The sequence below is a fragment of the Stomoxys calcitrans genome, chromosome 5 (assembly GCF_963082655.1).
Source record: "Stomoxys calcitrans chromosome 5, idStoCalc2.1, whole genome shotgun sequence".
Taxonomy (NCBI): Eukaryota; Metazoa; Arthropoda; class Insecta; order Diptera; family Muscidae; genus Stomoxys; species Stomoxys calcitrans.
The window spans coordinates 83705567-83727678 of NC_081556.1; the positions used below are offsets into that span (position 1 = coordinate 83705567).

A 22112-nucleotide genomic window follows, 5' to 3' on the forward strand; every position below is an offset into this window, starting at 1 on the left:
AAGATCGGTTTATATGGCAGCTATATCAAAACATTTACCGATATGGCCCATTTACAATACCAACCGACCTACACTAATAAGAAGTATTTGTGCAAAATTTCAAGCGGCTAGGTTTACTCCTTCGGAAGTTAGCGTGCTTTCGACAGACAGACGGACGGACGGACAGACGGACGGACATGGCTAGATCGACATAAAATTTCACGACGATCAAGAATATATATACTTTATGGGGTCTCAGACGAATATTTCGAGTAGTTACAATCAGAATGACGAAATTAGTATACCCCCATCTTATGGTGGAGGGTATAAAAAGGACTAAAACTGTGGCTTCTACAGCCATAAAAGTCCATGTCGGATGAAAGATATATATGGGAGCTATATTTAAATCTGAACCGATTTTTATGAAATTTTGCATACGTATGTAGACCTCAAATAAAATACCCAATGCCAAATTTTGTGAAGTTCGGACGAAAATTGTGGGTTCTACAGTCCTTAAAAGCCATATCGGATGAAAGATATATACATAATCTGAACCGATTTTTTTCAAAATCAATAGCGTTTGTCCTTGAGGCAAAAAAGTGGCATGCGCAAAATTTCGTGACAATCGAGCAACAAATAAGATCTGCACTTTGATTACAAGAATACATGGACTCGCAGACGGACGGACGGACATGGCTAAATTGAATCAGAAAGTAATTCTGAGTCGGTATAGTTAGCAGTGGGTCTAGCTCTTCTACTTCTTAGCGTTGCAAACAAATGCACAAATCTATAATACCCTGTACCACAGTGGTGGTGCAGGGTATAAAAATTAATTTGTGTGAATCTGAATGAGACCCATAGCCCTGAATATTTTGATAGCTTCCTTCAAAATGCTCGAAATTATGGGTTTCAAACAAAATCGTGTTCCAGCACGATGCTGATATTACTTCAGGGTCCGCCTCTAAACTCCCTTCAAATCGGTCATGATTGCCTACTACGGCGATAAATAATAGGTATTTGATAGTAGAAAACGAATTTGATATCGAATTTTGAAGCCAAATGTTTCAGGGTCGTGTTACCACATAAACTTCCCCTCAACTAATGGCAATTGGGACTCAAATTAAAGAAATTTGAGAGTAGAGCACGATGCTGATATTTTTTTATTTTTTCAGAGCTAAGTACGTGGATGGCCGACCCACCCTGCATACCCCCCAAACTGGAGATATTTGTGGATTATTCCAAAAAGGGACACAAATCTGTATCTATTTCATGGCCAAGTGTTTCAGGGACGCCTCACGCAGCTCCAATGTGGTTTTTGGGAGTGGAGTATGAATCTGATATCCACTTTTGTGGCAAAGAGTTTGGCTACACCAATCCACCACCAAATCCAAGAGAATGATGTAGATCTCTGGGTATAGATGATGGGTGGGGCGATTTAAGCCAAATTTAGTTTGTTTATAATAACTTTAATACAGAAATTTGTATCCTTATTTAGGGTGGGATATCTAGGGGGCCGCCCACTTCCAAAGCCATCAGCCAAATCAAATATAAACTAATAATGACAATATGGGACTCAAATGAAAGGAGATCAGAGCAGAGCACGAATCTGATATATGGGGATTCGTCTCACCCCCAAAAACACCCCCATACCGGACATACTTACCGATCATAGCAATATAAGGCTCCAATGAGAGGCATTTGGGAGAAGCGCACCAATATAAAATAAGAGAGTGAAAGAAGTCGCAGCGAAGCGGGCCCTGCCCAGCTAGTAGTTCCCAAATAAATGAGTCGATGGACATATCTTCTTTAGCAGCTAGAATCATCTATTGGGTTGCCCAAAAAGTAATTGCGGATTTTTTAAAAGAAAGTAAATACATTTTTAATAAAACTTAGAATGAACTTTAATCAAATATACTTTTTTTCTAAAGCAAGCTAAAAGTAACAGCTGATAACTGACAGAAGAAAGAATGCAATTACAGAGTCACAAGCTTTGAAAAAATTTGTCAACGCCGGCTATATGAAAAATCCGCAATTACTTTTTGGGCATTATTATTCATAATTATTCAATAAGGCTGTAATTGGCTACCAGAGGAAAAATTCAGCTCTTCAAAAATCCCACCATAAATAGATATAGATTCCACGATTCCACGACGATCTTCATTTTTTTTAAAGCGATTTGCTGAAATTTATTATTGAAGAAGACTTATCACCTTAACTGCTCATAACAAATGTCTCTCTGGTAGGTAGGTAAATAGATATAGCCCCCATATAAATCAATTCCTATCGATATGAGCTCTTGAGCCCCTGAAAGCCTCAATAGTTAAACGATTTGATTTCTTTAAATATAAATTGATAGCATTAAATGGTTGTGTGTGCCCAAGATTCGGCCTACCCGAACTTAGCCTTTACTTGTTTACTTGTTTTGAATTTTTTTATGAGATATTGCAATTCAATCATATAAAATGATGAACATAAGATTTTAATTATACCCACCATCATAGGATAGGGATATACTAATCTAGTCATTTCGTTTGTAACACCTCGATATATTAGTCTAAGACCCCATAAAGTGCCCGTCGGTCCGTTTATCTATTGTATATCACGATATCGGTGGTACGCTGGTTTGACGGAAGTATAGTATGTAGAATAAATAATGCCCTTCAACTATTGGGTCGGCATATAGTCGGCGTTGACAAATTTTTTCAACGGCTTGTGACTCTGTAATTGCATTCTTTCTTCTGTCAGTTATCAGCTGTTACTTTTAGCTTGCTTTAGAAAAAAAGTGCGCGAAATTTTTTTTACATTTGTTTGTTTGGCGTCAATTTTAATATGGGTACCACATGTATTGAAAGAAATTCATTTAACAAACCGAATCAACGCTTGTGATATGTACCTTAAACGCAATGAATTCCATCCGTTTTTAAAACGAATCATAACTGGAGATGAAAAATGGATTGTTTACAACAACGTTAGACGAAAACGATCATGGTCCAAGCATGGTGAACCAGCTCAAACCACTTCAAAGGCTGATATCCACCAAAAGAAGGTTATGCTGTCTGTTTGGTGGGATTGGAAGAGTGTGGTATATTTTGAGCTGCTTCCAAGGAACCAAACGATTTATTCGGATGTTTACTGTCAACAATTGGACAAATTGAATACAGCCATCAAGGAGAAGCGACCAGAATTGGTCAATCGTAAAGGTGTCATATTCCACTAGGACAACGCTAGACCGCACACATCTTTGGTCACTCGCCAAAAACTGAGTGAGCTTGGCTGGGAAATTTTGATGCATCCACCATATAGCCCTGACTTTGCACCATCAGACTACCATTTATTTCGATCTTTGAAGAACTCCTTAAATGGTAAAACTTTCGGCAATGATGAGGCTATAAAATCGCACTTGGTTCAGTTTTTTGCAGATAAAGGCCAGAAGTTCTGTGAGCGTGGAATACTAAATTTGCCAGGAAGATGGCAAAAGGTTATCGAACAAAATGGCAATTATATATTTGATTAAAGTTCATTCTAAGTTTTATTAAAAATGCATTTACATTCTTTTAAAAAATTCGCAATTACTTTTTAGGCAACCCAATAAATTTATTTTGCATAATTTTTTTGCAGAATCCATGGTGGTGGGTTCCCAAGATTCGGTCCGGCCGAACTTACCATGCTTTTACTTGTTTATTATGACGTTTGAAATTAATCTGTAAAGTTTCATAATCTCGATAACATTATTTTTTAAGAAATTCATTCTGTTGACCTCAATAGCATTGAAATGGTGAGTGTGAATTTTATAATCACGCAAACGCAACAACGTCATGACTACATAAAAGTTGGTAGTGAACTTCAGTGAACTTCAGTGGAAATCATGCTGTTATCAATGAAATTGCCCACTGAATTGATAAGAACTTGATCAAGTGATATTGGTATGAATGAATGACAATTAATTTTGGATAAACTCTGCAATTAAAAATTTCCACTACCAATGAAAAACAAGTAAGAGAGAGAGAGAGTTAAGTTCAGTCGGGCCGAATATTATACCTCCTTCATCATGGATCGCATTTGGCAAGTTCTTTGAGCCATATTTCTTTCGTTTTTATGAGAGCTATATCATTATGTATGTATGTTAAAAGCCATTACATGCAAACTTCAGCAGCTACGTGGAGGATATATGCGATACCTTTAATTGCTAATTGCAAATTTTGCCCATGAACATTCCACTAAGGAACAGGTGCAAACTTCTCACATATCAATGAGGGCAGTCCGATTCAAGTTTAAGCTCAATGATAAGGGCCCTCCTTTTATAGCCGAGTCTGAACGGCGTGCCGCAGTGCAAAACCTCTTTGGAGAGAAGTTTTACATGGCAGAGTACCTCACAAATGTTGTCAGCATTAGGAGGGGAAAACTACGGCTGAAAATTTTTTCTAATGGTCTCGCCAGGATTCGAACCCAGGCGTTCAGCGTCATAGGAGGACATTCTAACCTCTGCGTTACGGTGGCCTCCCGATACCTTTAATTACGGTGGGATATGTTCGGAAGTAAGAGAATGCATGAACAATGTCTGATGAGGAAAGACTAGAACTACTCGTAGATACACATTCCCCGGAAAAATTCCCAAAGAACAACGTGGGACCAGAAGAGGTTGTCACTGATATGCATTCGTCAGAAATTATTGGTGATATTGTGTCAAAAATCTTTTCGGCGATAAAAACTTGTGACTACTTTTAGTTGTCAGGCCCTTGTAATGTATTACTGGTTGAATTACCAGCTGTGTCCGATAGACTGGCTTCTTGGCTTAGGAAGGTATACTCTGCTTGTATCTTCATGCCATATATACCTGTGGTATGGAGGGACACAGAGGCATTTTTATTCCAAAAGCAGGAAAACCTTACTACACGATGGCGAACGATTTACGTCCTATTAGTCTGTCATCCTTCATGCTGAGATTTCTAGATAGGTTGGTAGAAACATGTTTAGGCAAAGATCCTTGGAGATCGCCTGACTCGGTAACAGCATGCATATGGAAAAATCAAGTCCACTGAAACAGCGCAGCGAAGTCAATCATGAAGGTCTGGAGTTTCTAGGCATCAACACTACCATAAGAAAATTTATTAATAACTTTTTTATTAAAGGATACATTACGTCAGAATAAGGACAGGAACACCTCGAGGTGTACTGTTTCCTCTACTTTGGAATATGGTCAGTCACACTATATTATTGTCTCATATGATGAAGACGTTGCTACTCGCGGTTAGGGGAAAGTTTCCAAGCACTCTTGGATATATACTTAAGGAAGCTCTACGTCCAACAGCGAAAAATGCTGCCGAAAGTGGACAAGGCTTAAATCCGTGTAAGACAGAATTAATTCATTTCAGCAGGAGTAGGAGAGAATGTTCCATTTACTGAAAGTGCGAAAGGGATCTGGTTGCGTTGCTAGGACATGAAAATGAACTTCATATAAAACATTTTGGAAAGGGCAAGAAAGGCATCTCTTGTCCTTTACGCCTGCAAGGGAGCCATTGGCAAAAGTTGGTGTCTTAAATTGCGTGTCATACACTGGGTATAAACTGCAGTTGGTGTCGTGGTATGGTGGACGGCGCTTCAAAAGTCCATCTACTATGCATTACTCAACCGTATCCAAAGGATGGCTTATTTGTGCATTACAGCTGCACTGAGGACGACACTATCTGATGCACTGAATTTAATGCTACATCTTATGCCACTGGACATTGTGGGTAGACAAATTGCTGCCACCACTGGCGTGAGGCTAAGAGAGCTTTTTCTTTGGTCATGTGTTATCCCTGATACAATGTCCGATATTCCAGGCAGTGTAGGTCACCCCTGCCTGAGCTACTGTTACTCTATTTTTTTGGAGCATACTTATAGGCGTGCTCGTAATGTATAACATTACCGATTTCCTAAGATTGGGTAATGAGCATTTTTCATCCAATTTCGCTGAAATTTTGCACATCGAGCTTTGGTACCCCTCTAAACCTTTTTATTGAATATCGTTCAGATTGGACCACATTTGAATATAGCTGCCATATAGACCGATCTCCCGAAATAGAGTATTAAGCCCATAAAACGAGCATTTTTCATCCGATTTTGATGAAATTTGAAATACGTAATTGCGAGCAGCTTTTATTTCTGACAACCACCTGGCGCCCACGCTATATTATTCTAACGTACAACTGGCGCCTCAGGCGCTTCACTCGCAATTATTGTCAGGAAAAAACTCCACGAGTCCTAATGTCATTACTCCAGTTGAAGTTGCATCTTATGCTGTTGTACTTGTTATTCCCAGCGTTGCACCTTCGGTGTCTCCGAAATGAGTTATTGTCCCTACCTCGGGTGCAGGCGTTCGTCCTGTTGTTGTGACCGAATCAAATTACTGGCTGAGGTACCATCTGTAACCGATATTATAGAACCAGGACTAACCCGCCACATTGGGGAATTTGGTGTGTACGCCCTCTCCACGCACGGAGAGGTGCCACCTCGGTGTGAAGCGGCGTTTGGGGAGGCATGGGAACGAACGAAATGTGCATTTGCAGGATGCAGTTCATATTTAATATCTATGGTCTCTATGACTGTAACGACCATAATTCGTATCTATCACAAATGCAAAGTTATTCACTTGTCTAATTCTTTCGCAGTCATTTAGCCTCATTTATGTACATACAAATAAAATATGTTGGTATTTTTTTTTATAATTATACGCTTTTTTAATACTACCGGGTAATCCAAAAAGTTGTTCTAGAAAAAATAAATTTATAACAAAACTTAATCGATCGATATATAGCTGCCATATAGACCGATCTCTCGATTTAATATTTTGGGCCCATAAAAGCGCATTTATTGTCCGATGTTGCCGAAATTTGGGACAGAGAGTTAAGTTAAGCCCCTCCACATATTTCCGCAATTTGGTCTAGATCGATCAAGATTTGCATATAGCTGCCATATAGACCGATATCTCGTTTTAAAGTCTTGGCCCCAACAAAGGCGCATTTATAATCCGATTTAACTGAATTTTGACACATTGACTTATGTCATTCATTTCGACATCCATGTTGTATATGGTTGAGATCGGTTTACTTTTGATATAGCTACTAAAAAGACCAATATTTTGTTATACACAATTAAACAATGACTTGCACTTATAAGTATTTGGTTCAAATCGGATCATATTTCGATATAACTGCTATGGGATGTAAGGTATGCAATTTTCACCGGATTTTGTTGAAAGGTGGTTTACATATATACCCGCCTTTTTACTTGTTTTTTTATTGGCCTATATTGGCTGCAATATATGAACATGTTGGTCCTATTTAACCTATTTCATATCCTATTTAAATTTCGCTCAAAAGAATTCTGTTAGACTCTTGACATTTCGGGTGAATTTTGTAGAAATCGATTCAACTTCATATTTAATATCTATCGTCTCTAGGACTGTAACGACCATAATTCGTATCTATCACAAATGCAAAGTTGTTCACTTGTCTAATTCTTTCGCAGTCATTTAGCCTCATTTATGTACATACAAATAAAATATGTTGGTACTTTTTTTTTTAAATTATACGCTTTTCTAATACTTCCGGTTAATCAAAAAAGTTGTTCTAGAAAAAATAAATTTATAACAAAACATAGTCGATCGATGATGTTTGCATTAAATTTCGAAATATTTCCTTGGCTTCTGGCCTCAATACCTTTCCATTATTGTTACGAGGAAGTTCTTCTATAAAATAGACGCCATTGTGTAATTGTTTTTCCGGTTCCACCAAACGTTCTTTCACATAACTTATAATCATTTCAGCGGTCGGGACTTTACTGTCTTTCTGCTTAACCACAAGAGCGCCAGCAACATCACCAAAGTGTTCATCGTATATGCCCACCACACAACAGTCATCTACCTGGGGTAGCTCTCGAATCGTATTCTCAATCTCTCCCGGCCAGTAATGCATGCTTAGGTATTTTAGGACATCCTTTTTGCGGTCGACTATATAGAGGAAGCAATCGCCATCCATAAGACCTATGTCGCCTGTACGGCACCAACCCAGCGCATCTATCAATCCTTCAGTTTCTTTGGTATTGCCAAAGTAACCACCCCATTGGTATGGCAAATGTACCAGTATTTCACCAATATCGTTTGGTCCCAGATTGTTTTCTTTATCATCAACAATCCTTAGCTGTACATTGGGCAATAGTTTTCCCGCACTATTTTCGCGTTGCAAGCCAATGTTGATTGAAATTCCACCTGTTTCGCTGCAGCCGTATGAACGCGTTATAATACATTTGGATACAATTTTTTGAAAATTTCTAAGAATGTGCTGTGAAATGGGGCCTCCAATACATTGTAGAGACAAAAGTGTAGCCATTTTATCACAAGTAAATTGAGGACATTCTGTTAGTGTAATCACATTTATAGGGGACATTATTGTATATGTGATTTTATACTTTTGTGTTAGTTGCACGAAATAGTCGGGACTAAACGCCTTACGGCTTATGATTCGAGTACAACTTGACAAACAATTGTAATATAAACCCATGAGGCCAGACATCCAGTCCAGGGTGCTGGGGCAGTAAAATACCGTGTCGCCATTAATTAATCTAGAAATAAGTATACAATAAAAATATGAGATTTTAAATAAGGATACAAATAATTAAATAAATTTAAGATCATTGTAATACTACAGGAGCTCGACAAGTATTCAAAGATGTAAAAAATCGTAAATGGGACTCAAATTGAAGTTTCTTTCCTCGATATTTGGCAAACATTTTTGCTTCCAACCTTAAGTCTTACGGCATGCTTATAAAACATAGTGTTTTGTATACCCACCACCGAAGGTGGGTGGCCATGTCTGCCTGTTATTCTGTTTGTTTCAATCACGCAACAGGCTTTAAAAATGAATATAATTCGCTAAAACTTTGCACAGAGTCTGTTTTTTTCCATAGGCATAGACACCAATACGAATGAATACGAATGTTGAAGGGTCGGTCAACATTCGTATTCAACATCGCTTTCATTGGCCTATATTTCGACCTAGCTTCCATATAGACCGATCTCCTGATCTTAGGTCTTGAGCCCATAAAAGGCGCATTTATGATGCGATTTCGAAATTTGGCTTAGTGCTCTATGTTAAGTTTTTCGACATCGTGCTTTATATGGTTCAGATGGGTCTATATACATATGTATATAGCTGCCATATAGACTGATCTTCCGTTTAAGGGTCTAGGGCCCATAAAAGGCAAATTTATTACCCGATTTCCCTGAAATTTGGCTGAAGAACATTTGTTAGACTTTCTGACAGCCGTTCCCTGCATGGTTCAGATCGGTCTATACTTGAATACAGCTGCCATATATGCAGATCTCCCGATTTAATCATTGAACCCATTAAAACACTATTTCGGTGAAATATAACACAGTAAGCTGTGTTAGGCCCTGCGACATCCGCATTCAATATGGCCCCCAACGGTATATATTTGGATATAGGTGCCACATAGAGCGATCTCCCGTTTTAAGGTCTTGGGCCCCTAAAAAGCGCATTTAATATCAGATTTCGCTGAAATTTGGCATAGTGACCTATGTTAGGGTTTTCGACTTCCGTGCCCTACATGTTTCAGATCGGCCTATATTTTGATTAGCTGCCATATTGACCAATATTCTGTTTTAACAACTTAAGCAGTGAATTGTATTTATTAGAGCACTCGACTGTCCACATTAATTTGTGTTAAAAGCACAGATCGCAATTTTAGCCGATCATCTTAAAGTTTGCCTCTTATTATACCCACCACCGAAGGATGGGGGCATATTCATTTTGTCATTCCGTTTGCAACACATCGAAATATCCTTTTCCGACCATATAAAGTATATATATTCTTGATCAGCGTAAAAATCTAAGACGATCTACACATGTCCGTCCGTCTGTATGTTGAAATCACGCTACAGTCTTCAAAAATAGAGATATTGAGCTGAAACTTTGCACAGATTCTTTTCTTGTCCATAAGCAGGTTAAGTTCGAAGATGGGCTATATCGGACTATATCTTGTTATAGCTCCCATATAGACCAATCCGCCGATATAGGGTCTTAGGCTAATAAAAGCCACATTTATTATTCGATTTTGCTAAAATTTGGGACAGTGAGTTGTGTTAGGCCCTTCAAGATCCATCGTTAATGTGGCCTAGATCGGTCCAGATTTGAATATAGTTGCCAGATGGACCGATCCTCCGATTTAGGGCCTTAGGTCCATAAATAGTTTAATTGTCCGATGTCGCCGAAATTTGGGACAGTGAGTTATATTAAGTCCGTTGACATAGTTCTGCATTATGGCACGGATCGGTTCATATTTGGATATAGCTGCCATATATACCGATCATTCGGTTTTAGGATTTGGGGCCATAAAAAGCGCATTTGGGACTGTGAGTTGTGTTAGGCCCTTCCATATCATTCTTCAATTTCACTCAGATCGGTCCAAATTTGGATATAGCTGCCACATAGATCGATCTCTCGATTTAATATTTTGGGCCCATAAAAGCGCATTTATTGTCCGATGTTGCCGAAATTTAGGACAGAGAGTTAAGTTAATCCCCTCCACATATTTCTGCAATTTGGTCTAGATCGATCAAGATTTGCATATAGCTGCCATATAGACCGATATCTCGTTTTAAAGTCTTGGCTCCAAAAAAGGCGCATTTATAATCCGATTTAACTGAATTTTGACACATTGACTTATGTCATTCATTTCGACATCCATGTTGTATATGGTTGAGATCGGTTTACTTTTGATATAGCTACTAAAAAGACCAATATTTTGTTATACACAATTAAACAATGACTTGCACTTATAAGTATTTGGTCCAAATCGGATCATATTTCGATATAACTGCTATGGGATGTAAGGTATGCAATTTTCACCGGATTTTGATGAAAGGTGGTTTACATATATACCCGCCTTTTTACTTGTTTTTTTATTGGCCTATATTGGCTGCAATATATGAACATGTTGGTCCTATTTAACCTATTTCATATCCTATTTAAATTTCGCTCAAAAGAATTCTGTTAGACTCTTGACATTTCGGGTGAATTTTGTAGAAATCGATTCAACTTAAGATGGTTGGGTTAGCTTTAAGTGGCAGTCTGCCATCAGACTCAATTAGAAGTTTTCATCCATTGTGATGCCACAGGAACAGGAGAAGGAGGATGCCCTCTAGTTCCTACCGTTGAACCATCCCGATCGCTTTAAAAAATCCCAATAATTTACGAATGTTCACATTTGCTAAATCAGACAGGATCTCAAAGAAATGAGAACCTAAAGTGGAACTCCTTCTAACTGCTATAGTCTCATCTTCTTCGATGTCCTCACAGCTTCTGCAAAAGTCGTAGCTGGCAACCTTCAGTCTATCAGCATGTTTTTCGATTAGACAGTGACCTGTCATGACGGACAAAGTGACTGAGACATCTGTTCTAGCCATTGACAACAAAGCAGTAGACCTCTTCAAGTCTAGATTAGGCCACATAGTTTTGGAATGCTCGCAGCCCCCTCTTTGTGACCATCTATCATTCGTTGCCCTTCGGGCCAGGTCCCGAAAACTTAGCTTACATGTCGCTAGAGGCATACCCACAGATTCCAGTATCCCTGGAATGTGTAGGGTAGTTAGTGGTCTCGCAAGCTCATCCGCTTTAAAATTCCCTGGGAAATCTCTGTGGCCCGGTACCCAGAACTGGAGTATTTAGAACTGTTCATGCATCTCGTTGAGATATCTGCGACAGTCGATGGCGGTTTTTGTGTTCAGAAATACGTTCTCCGGGGTTTTAATGGCTGCCTGGCTTTCTGAGAAGATATTTATGCCAATAATAACACATCAAAATATCGATTTGTGTCCAAAGAAGTAAGTTCGGCTGGGCCGAATCATGGGAATCCACCACCATGGATGCTATTAAAAATACAAAATAAATTTAGTTGAAGGACATAATTTTATTCTACATACCAAATTTCTGTCAAACCAACAAAAATTAAAGCTTCTAGGAACCGAACAAGGATGATGAAGAGAACGGTTTACATCGGAGCTATATCAAGTTATAGACTGATTGGGACAGTATTTAGCACGTTTGTTGGTAGCCATAACAGACCACATCGTGCAAAATTTCTGCCATATCGGACAAATATTACTGCTTCCAGAGGCTCAAGAAGTCAAATCGGGAGATCGGTTAATATGGGAGCTATATCAGGTTGTAGACCGATTTTGATCGTACTTGGCACAGTTGTTAGAAGTCACAACAGAACGCTATGCGAAACTTCTGCCAAATTAGATGAAAACTGCGGCTTCCAGGGGCTCATGAAGTCAAATCTGGAGATCGTTTTATATGAGAGCTATATCCAAATCTGAACTGATTTGGCCCATTTGCAATTCCCAATGACCAAGTCAAAAGTCAAAATACCAGATCGGTTTATAAGACAGCCATATCAGGTTATGGACCGATTTGAACCATACTTGGCAAAGTCGTTGGACAAGAATTGCGCCCTTTAGAGGCTCAAGAAGTCAAGACCCAAGATCGGTTTATATGGCAGCTATATCAAAACTTGGACCGATGTGGCCCATTTATAATCCCAACCGACCTACACTAATAAGAAGTATTTGTGCAAAATTTCAAGCGGCAAGCTTTACTCCTTCGAAAGTTAGCGTGCTTTCGACAGACAGACGGACGGACGGACGTGGCTAGATCGAAAATGAACCGATATGGCCCATTTACAATCCAAACCGGCCTACACTAATAAGAAGTATTTGTGCAAAATTTCAAGCGGCAAGCTTTACTCCTTCGAAAGTTAGCGTGCTTTCGACAGACAGACGGACGGACGGACATGGCTAGATCGACATAAAATGTCACCACGATCAAGAATATATATACTTTATGGGGTCTTACACAAATATTTCGAGGAGTTACAAACAGAATGACGAAATTAGTGTGCCCCCATCCCATGGTGGAGAGTATAAAAACGATCTCTACCCGATCTCAAATGGCAGAGTTTTTACTAGTTTTTTTTTTCGAGAATATCCCACAGTGCGTTGTCATCACACACCCGCGGCCTTTCGCAGAACAAGCGAATGCCCGGAATCCGAAGGGCGCTTTGTCTCTGATTGCCTCAGTCACAGGGCAGTCCTTAACGCAGCGCACTCCACGTGTAACGTTCAAACTTCTCAGTATTCTCAGTATCAAGTATCGTATCAGTGCTGCTCTCGGTCTCTGCAAGCAGGTTTATCAATTGATCTTTTTAAAATTATGCATCGCGATTTCGTTAACACTAAGTGAGCTAGGACACTTTCCGCCAATAGGCACTTTTACACAACTTTCTTCAGTGCATTGCTTGTGGTAATATTCCAAAGCAATGAGTAAAATACATGTCCTTAAGGTATCTGCCTACAGACATATCTCTGTAAGTCGGAAGATCATAAGCTGGCCATAATACGCATGGTATATTTCTTTTCCAAGAATCTCCAGAGAGGATGGATGAACCTTTTTAAATTCGAATTGTCTCGACAATAATTTTAAAGGACCCAAATCTGTAGTGTTCCTGTGGCTTATGAGCAATCTTTATACAGAGTAATTATAAAGTTGGATGCAACTTACGGATTATTTAGCATAAATCTGTATGCCGATAAGGTAACCGCCTTGGGAAGGCCTGTAGTGCCCGAAGAACACAGAATCGCAACTGTTTGCTCAGCTCCTAAAGAAGGTGTTTCCGGCCTGCAATCGTAGGAAAATATATTAATCTTATAACCCTTGAGAGAACGGATTAACTCATTTACTGGTAAAGATAATCATTTTCAGTCGGCTGCAAAAGGTCAAAAATTGTTGGAACTCCTTTAAGGTGATCGCTTAATGTATAAAGTTTGGGAGAATAATCTGCGGTTATCTTTACAATCGTCTTGTAATTACAACCTTCACAGAATATAATTTTCGGTTTCGTAAGATCAAAACATTGGGCCATTGCGACTGGAATAAAATCATTTTAGAAGTTACATGCATTTCATTGATTATGAGGTTAATTTTTTAGTTTTACCTTCCTTAAAATCTGGATGTACCGTGTGGAAAGGAGTACAGTTGAAAAAACAGCCTAAGATAACTGCGGCCAGGTACGTTGTATTGTGAGCAGCCACGCCAACTAGGTCTTCCTGGCGCATTCCAAATTTTTTCAATTTTTTTGCAATGCTAATGGAATAAGTAAGCATTTCTTTATTGGTTACAGTTGTACCATCAAAATCATCAATCTAAGGGTAAAATTCGGTTAGAAATATAAATAACGTGGTATAAGTACGAATAAATATCAAGAAGCATGCTATGCGCCGTATTGCCTTTGCAAATGCAAATTGTGCCCATGAACAATCCACTAAGGAACAGGGGCGTATCGCCTTTAAGGATCACAATTTTCATGCCCTACACCACTATTGTTATAGGGCGTACTACATCAAGGAAGAGAGATAAATCTACTTTAGGTCCCATATAAACCTGTCTTTCAATTTGGCTTGCACCATATTAAATAAACATCTCGTTTGAGCAAAAAATGCAATATCTCGTTAAGTTGCAGGTGGAAGCGGATGATTCACACATTAAACAATCACAAGACTACATAATAATAAATGCCGCAAGTTTCAGTCCATGGAAGTAATAATTTGTTTTTATTACCACCAACATTGGATGGGGGTATACTAATCTAGTCATTCCGTTTGTGACACCTCGAAATATTCGATTGTCTTGATGTTCTGAGGCGATCTAGCAATGTCCGTCCGTCCATCTGTCGAAATCACGATAGAGGTCGAACGCGTAAAGCTGACCGCTTGAGATTTTGCACAGATACTTATTTTTAATGATGACACTTGCTGATACACGTTCCTCAATAAGAATAGAAAAGAATCTCTCCGAACCATTTAATACCAAACTAGGGTTCAGACATCCTATCGTGTCATCTCTTTTATATCCTGCTGGAGAAGATTATACGCAGATATGAATAGATATGGCTCACTACTCACAAGAGAACACTACTGCTACTTGTCTATGCCGACGACATCGAATCATAGCTCGGTCACCGTAAGTAATAACTGCAGCCTTTGACAGAATCGAAAGAGAGTCAGTGAAAATGGGTCTGCCTGAGAATGGAGATAAGACGAAATGGATGGTTTCAACTTCCAAAACACCTTGTACAACCGAGCAGATAAGGAAAATGGAGAAAGATGGGAACCACAATTTTAAGATACTCAGCGACTTTATCTACCTCGGCACCGCCGTAACCGAAACGAATGACACCAGTTTTGAGATTAAGCAAATAATAATACTGACAAACAGATGTTACTTTGGACTAAGTAAGCAGTTTAGAAACTAGGCCACCTCTCGACAGACGAAGATTACACTATACAAGACACTGATACTACCCGTGCTGTTATATGGTTCTGAAGCATGGGTACTTGTGAAAGCAGATGAGGCAGTGCTTGGAGTATGTGAGAGAAAGATTCTTCGTAAAATATATGGACCAGTTTGCGTTAATGGAGAATATAGGCGACGTGTGAACCACGAGCCGTATGAGTTGTATGACGACGATAGCATAGTTACACGCATCAAATACAACGGCTGCGTTGGCTAGGTCATGTTGTCAGAATGGATGAAGAAGCTCCAGCAAAGAAGTCTTTTGAAGGAGGTACGCGCAAATCGGGAAGACCAAAAGCCCAATGGAAAGATCAAGTGGTGGGAGACACCTCGAAACTTGGTGTCAGAGATTTTCGAATGAGCGCAGAAGATCGAGGCGCTTGGAACGCTATTCTACGTTCGGCTAGTGGAACAAATGTTCTGTCATAGCCAGTTAAAGTTAAGTAAGTAAAGTATTTATTATTAATGTAGGTCGATGGAGATAGGGATAGCTCCCATATAAACCGATTTCCGGATTTGACTTCTTGAGCCCCTAAAAGCCGCAACTTTTGTCCGATTTAGCTGAAATTTTGCATGTAGTGTTCTGTTACGACTTCCAACAACTTTGTACAACTAAGTACGGTCAAAATCAGTCTATAACCTGATATAGCTCCCATAGAAGCCGATTTCCGGATTTGACTTCTTGAGCCCGTACAGACCGCAATTTTTGTCAGATTTGGCTGAAATTATTTATGTGGTGCTTTGTTATAACTTCTAACAATTGTGCCGAGTACGGTTCAAATCGGTCTATAAAGGTCCCATATAAGCCGATCGCCCGTTTTGACTTCGTCAGCTCGTACAAGCCATAATCTATGTCCGATTTGGCTGAAATTTTGTATTTAGTCTTTTGTTATGACTTCCAACAACTGTGCCAAATATGACCAAAATCAGTTTATAACCTGTGTTATGTACGGTTCAAATCGGTTAAGAACTTGATCTAGCTCCCATACAAACCGATCGCCCTATTTGATTTCTTGAGTCAATGCGATGTTTTGTTACGACTTCCAGCAACTGTGCCAAATACAGCCTAAATCAGTTTATAACCTGATGTCGGTTCCTGGAAGCTTCAAGTTTTGCAAGTTTGACAGAAGTTTGGTATGTCGAATAAAATTATGCCCTACAAATTAATTTTTATACCCTACACCACTGTGGTACTTAGTACATTTGTTTGTAACACCCAGATGAAAGAGAGATCGACCCATTGATAAATATACCGATCGACTCTGAATCACTTTCTGATTCGATTTAGCTATGTGCGTCTGTCCATATTAGTTTGTGTACAAACTACAGGTCGTAATTTTCATCTGATCGTCCTTAAATTTGGTATGGGCATGTTTTTCGGCCTAGAGGTGAAGCCTATTGAAAGTGGGAAGAAATCGGTTCAGATTTGGATATAGCTCCTATAAATATGTTCGTCCGATTTGCAGTAATACTGCAATAAAATGGGCATTTGTTAACCGATTCTCTCGAAATTTGACAGGAAGAATTTTCTCTTGACTCTATAGCTCTCATATATATAAATCGCCCGATTTTAATCTCTAGAGTTACAGCAAGCGCATTTATTGACCAATCTTGCCAAAATTTATCACAACGCTTTCCTCGACGACTACCATAATATAAGAGAAGTTTGCTTGAAATCGGTTCGGATTTTGATATAGCTCCCATATATATGTGCGTCCGATTTTGAGAAATATTGGAATAAAGTGCTCATTTGTTAACCAGTTATCTCGTAATTTGGCAGGAAGATTTTTTTACTACTCTCGACATTGCTGGAGAATTTCATAGAAATAGGTTCAGATTTAGATATAGCTACCATATACCTTATATGTAAAGGGTGATTTTTTTGAGGTTAGGATTTTCATGCATTAGTATTTGACAGATCACGTGGGATTTCAGACATGGCGTCAAAGAGAAAGATGCTCAGCATGCTTTGACATTTCATCATGAATAGACTTACTAACGAGCAACGCTTGCAAATCATTGAATTTTATTACCAAAATCAGTGTTCGGTTCGAAATGTGTTCAAATTTTGACAAATTTTGTTCAGCGATGAGGCTCATTTCTGGTTGAATGGCTACGTAAATAAGCAAAATTGCCGCATTTGGAGTGAAGAGCAACCAGAAGCCGTTCAAGAACTGCCCATGCATCCCGAAAAATGCACTGTTTGGTGTGGTTTGTACGCTGGTGGAATCATTGGACCGTATTTTTTCAAAGATGCTGTTGGACGCAACGTTACGGTGAATGAACACATTTCGAACCGAACACTGATTTTGGTAATAAAATTCAATGATTTGCAAGCGTTGCTCGTTAGTAAGTCTATTCATGATGAAATGTCAAAGCATACTGAGCATCTTTCTCTTTGACACCATGTCTGAAATCCCACGTGATCTGTCAAATACTAATGCATGAAAATCCTAACCTCAAAAAAATCACCCTTTATATCGCCCAACTTTTACATCTAGAGCCACTGCAAACGCATTTGTTGACCAATTTTGTCAAAAATTTTGTACAACGCTTTTCTCGACGACTACCACAATATCTGAGAACTTTATTCGAAATTGGTTCAGTATAAGATACAGCTCCCATATATATGTTCGTCAGATTTTGGGTAATTTGCAGTAATGTTGTTATTTGTCAACCGTAGTTATTTCAGTTTGAACATATTTGCTAGAAATTTGATACGGATTGTTTAATAACCCCTCTGAAAACATGCGGAGAGGTTCATCAACATTGGTTCAAAATAAGAGATAGCTCCCACAGGGTGTTATACAGTCGGCACCGCCAGAGTTTTTCCCTTCCTTAATGGTTATGTACACATTTTTAGCAGAATCCATGGTGGTGGGTTCCCAAGATTCGACCCGGCCGAACTTAGTACGCTTTTACTTGTTTTTATACCCTCCACCATAGGATGGGAGTATACTAGTTTCATCATTCTATTTGTAACTTCTCGAAATATTTGTCTGAGACCCCATAAATAAAGTATATATATATTCTTGATCGTCGTGACATTTTATATCGATCCAGCCATGTCCGTCCGTCCGTCCGGCCGTCTGCCTGTCGAAAGCACGCTAACTTTCAAAGGAGTAAAGGTAGCCTCTTGAAATTTTGTACAAATACTTTTATTTGTGTAGGTCGTTGAAGATTGTTAATGGGCTATATCGGCCCATGTTTCGATATAGCTGCCATATCAACCGATCTTGGGTTTTGACTCTTTGAGCCTCTAGAGGACGCAATTCTTATCTGATTGGAATGAAATTTTGCACGTAATATTTTGTAATAATATCCAACAAATGTGCCAAGTATAGTTCAAATCGGTCCATAGCCTGATATAGCTGCCATATAAACCGATCTTGGGTCTTCACTTGTTGAGCCTCTAGAGGGCGCAATTCTTATCCGATTGGTATTAAATTTTACACGACGTGTTTCGCTATGACTTCCAACAACTGTGCTAAATTAGGTTCAAATCGGTTTTTAACCTGGTATAGCTCTTATATAAACCGATCTTGAATCTTGACTTCTTGAGCCACTAGGGGGAGCAATTTCTATCCGATTTGAATGAAAGTTTGCACGAAGTTTTATGTCTTGATATCCAACAACTGTGCCAAAAAAGGTTCAAGTCGGTTCATAATCTTATATAGCTGCCATATAAACCGATCTGGCATCTTGAATTCTTGAGCCTCTAGAGGTCGCAATTATTATTCGATTTTCCTGAAATTTTTTACAACGGATCCTCTCATGAACATCAACATACGTCTTTTTATGGTCTGAGTCGGTCTATAGCCTGCTACACCCCTCATATAAAACGATCTCTCTATTTTACTTCTTGAGCCCCCAAAGCGCACAATTCTTATTCGCATTGGCAGACATATGATACAGGTCTCCAACATATATTATAATTGTGGTCCGAACCGGACCATATCTTAATATCGCTCTAATAGCAAAGCAAAACTTTTCTTTTATCCTTTTTATACCCTCCACCATAAGATGGGGGGTATACTATTTTCGTCATTCTGTTTGTAACTACTCGAAATATTCGTCTGAGACCCCATAAAGTATATATATTCTTGATAGTCGCGACATTTTATGTCGATCTAGCCATGTCCGTCCGTCTCTCCGTCCGTCTCTCCGTCCGTCTGTCTGTCGAAAGCACGCTAACTTCCGAAGGAGTAAAGCTAGCCGCTTGAAATTTTGCACAAATACTTCTTATTAGTGTAGGTCGGTTGGTATTGTAAATGGGCCATATCGGTCCATGTTTTGATATAGCTGTCATATAAACCGAACTTGGGTCTTGACTTCTTGAGCCTCTAGAGTGCGCAATTCTTATCCGATTGAAATGAAATTTTGCACGACATGTTTTGTTAATTTATCCAACAACTGTGACAAGTATTGTTTAAATCGGTCCTTAACCTGATATAGCTGTCATATAAACAGATCTGGGGATTTGACTTCTTGAGCTTCTAGAGGGCGCAATTCCTATCCGATTTGCCTGAATTTTTGCATGACGTATTTTATTTTTACTTTCAACAACTGTGTCAAATAAGGTTCAAATCGGTTCATAACCTGATATAGCTGCCATATAAACCGATCTTGTGTCTTGACTTCTTGAGCCTCTAGAGGGCACAATTCTTATCCGATTGGAATGGAATTTCGCACGACGTGTTTTGTTATGATACCCAACAACTGTGCCAAGTATGGTTTAAATCGGTCCATAACCTGATATAGCTGCCATATAAACCGATCTTGGATCTTGACTTCTTGAGCCTCTAGAGGGCACAATTCTTATCCGATTCGAATGAATTTTTGCACGAAGTATTCGTTATGATATCCAACAACTGTGCCAAGTATGGTTGAAATCGGTCTATAACCTGATACAGCTGTCATATAAACAGATCTGGGGATTTGACTTCTTGAGCTTCTAGAGGGCGCAATTCCTATCCGATTTGCCTGAATTTTTGCATGACGTATTTTATTTTTACTTTCAACAACTGTGTCAATAAGGTTCAAATCGGTTCATAACCTGATATTCTTGGGTCTTGACATCTTGACCCCTAGAGGTCGCAATTATTAGCCGATACGCCTGAAATTTTATACGATGGATCCTCTCATGACCATCAACAAACGTGTTTATTATGGTCTGAATCGGTCTATAGCCCGATACGGATCCCATATAAATCGTTCTCTCTATTTTACTTCGTGAGCCCCAACGGGCGCAATTCTTATACGAATTGGCTGAAATTTTACACAGGTCTCCAACATATAATTTAATTGTGGTCCGAAACGGACCATATATTGATATCGTTTTAATAGCAGAGCATCTGCTATATCCTTTTTTGCCTAAGAAGAGATGCCGGGAAAAGAACTCGACAAATGCGATCCATGGTGGAGGGTATATAAGATTCGGCCCGGCCGAACCTAGCGCGCTTTTACTTGTTTTGTCTAAGAAGAGATGCCAGAAAAAGAACTCGACAATTGCGATCCATGGTGGTGGGTTCCCAAGATTTGGCCCGGCCGAAGTTAGCACTCTTTTACTTGTTTTTAATAACAAATTTCGTTGAATGAAAAATTTAATCCGGAAGTGATTCTAAGTCGATATCGACCCTAATCTCAAGGCATTTGATGAGCCCAAATATTCAATCAGAAAATTAATCGGAGTTGGGAATAATCTGTAAGTTTAGATATCAACTACAGCTAAGCTGGCATCTTAGTTCTAGCCATTTGAGATATGTGTTTTCTTCAAACTGTCTGAAAAGTGTTTTCAGGGTTCTATATATGCAGCAAAATGTAGAGTGATGCTTGCGGGAAATACTGGATTTTTACTTGAATTTTTTACCTGGATCACTTTCGACGGCTGCATTTTCATTTGTGTAAATAAAATTCTTCCCACTGAATGATGATCAACATTGTAAAGTGGCGGAACTTCTAGGCTGCTCCATATTTTATTTTCACTATCGTAGTTAACTATAAGTGCGTCCATTGTTCTCCAATTATATCCGTTGTATTTTTTCAATGAGTAATTGGAAACTAATTTTGCGTTAAAAGTTAATGTCACCCTCCAACTTAACGTCAGCTATCTTCGTGCTTCTTTATCGCAACCATAGGTATCACTTATGCATGTTATCTTACAAAATTTTGAAATACTAGAATGGCTATAGATTATGCAGTTGCTGTTATGATGGATGCATTCAAATCAATGACATGTGTAACACACAACATTAAGTAGCCTTTCGAGAAATTGGTGTGGGTTTTTACCCATTAAAGTTTTTTACTCTCCACCATAGGGTGGGGGTATACTAATTTCGCCATACCGTTTGTAACTCATCAAAATATTGATCTGAGATGCAACAAAGTGTAAATATATTTGATCATCTTGACGTCGACGTAGCTAGCCATGTGCGTCCATCTTTCTATCGAAAGCACACCAGCTTTCGAAGGAGTAAGGCTATGTGCCTGAAATTTTGCACAGATAATTCTTAAAAGCGCAGGTCGATTGGGATTGTAAATGGGGCAAATCGGCCCACGTTTTGGTAAAGCTGTCATATAAACCGATCTCGAATCTCGAATCTTTTTGAGCCTCTACAGTGCGAAATTTTTATCCGATTTAGCTGAAATTTTCCATCAAGTGTTTTGTTATGACTTGCAATAACTGTGCCAAGTATGGTTCCAAATCGGTTCATAATCTGAAAT

General features: G+C 39.0%; 1 protein-coding gene across 1 annotated transcript; it reads right to left on the reverse strand.

The window, feature by feature from the left end:
• Positions 1-7604: 7604 nt before the first annotated feature.
• LOC106092271 (uncharacterized) lies at positions 7605-21333 on the reverse strand. Its single transcript, XM_013259078.2, has 5 exons — positions 21259-21333; positions 14032-14239; positions 13778-13964; positions 13599-13715; positions 7605-8580 (listed from the first exon to the last, which is right to left on the reverse strand). The coding sequence occupies exons 1-5, from the start codon at positions 21286-21288 to the stop codon at positions 7605-7607; spliced, it is 1518 nt and encodes a 505-aa protein (XP_013114532.2). The 5' UTR covers positions 21289-21333.
• Positions 21334-22112: the final 779 nt, after the last annotated feature.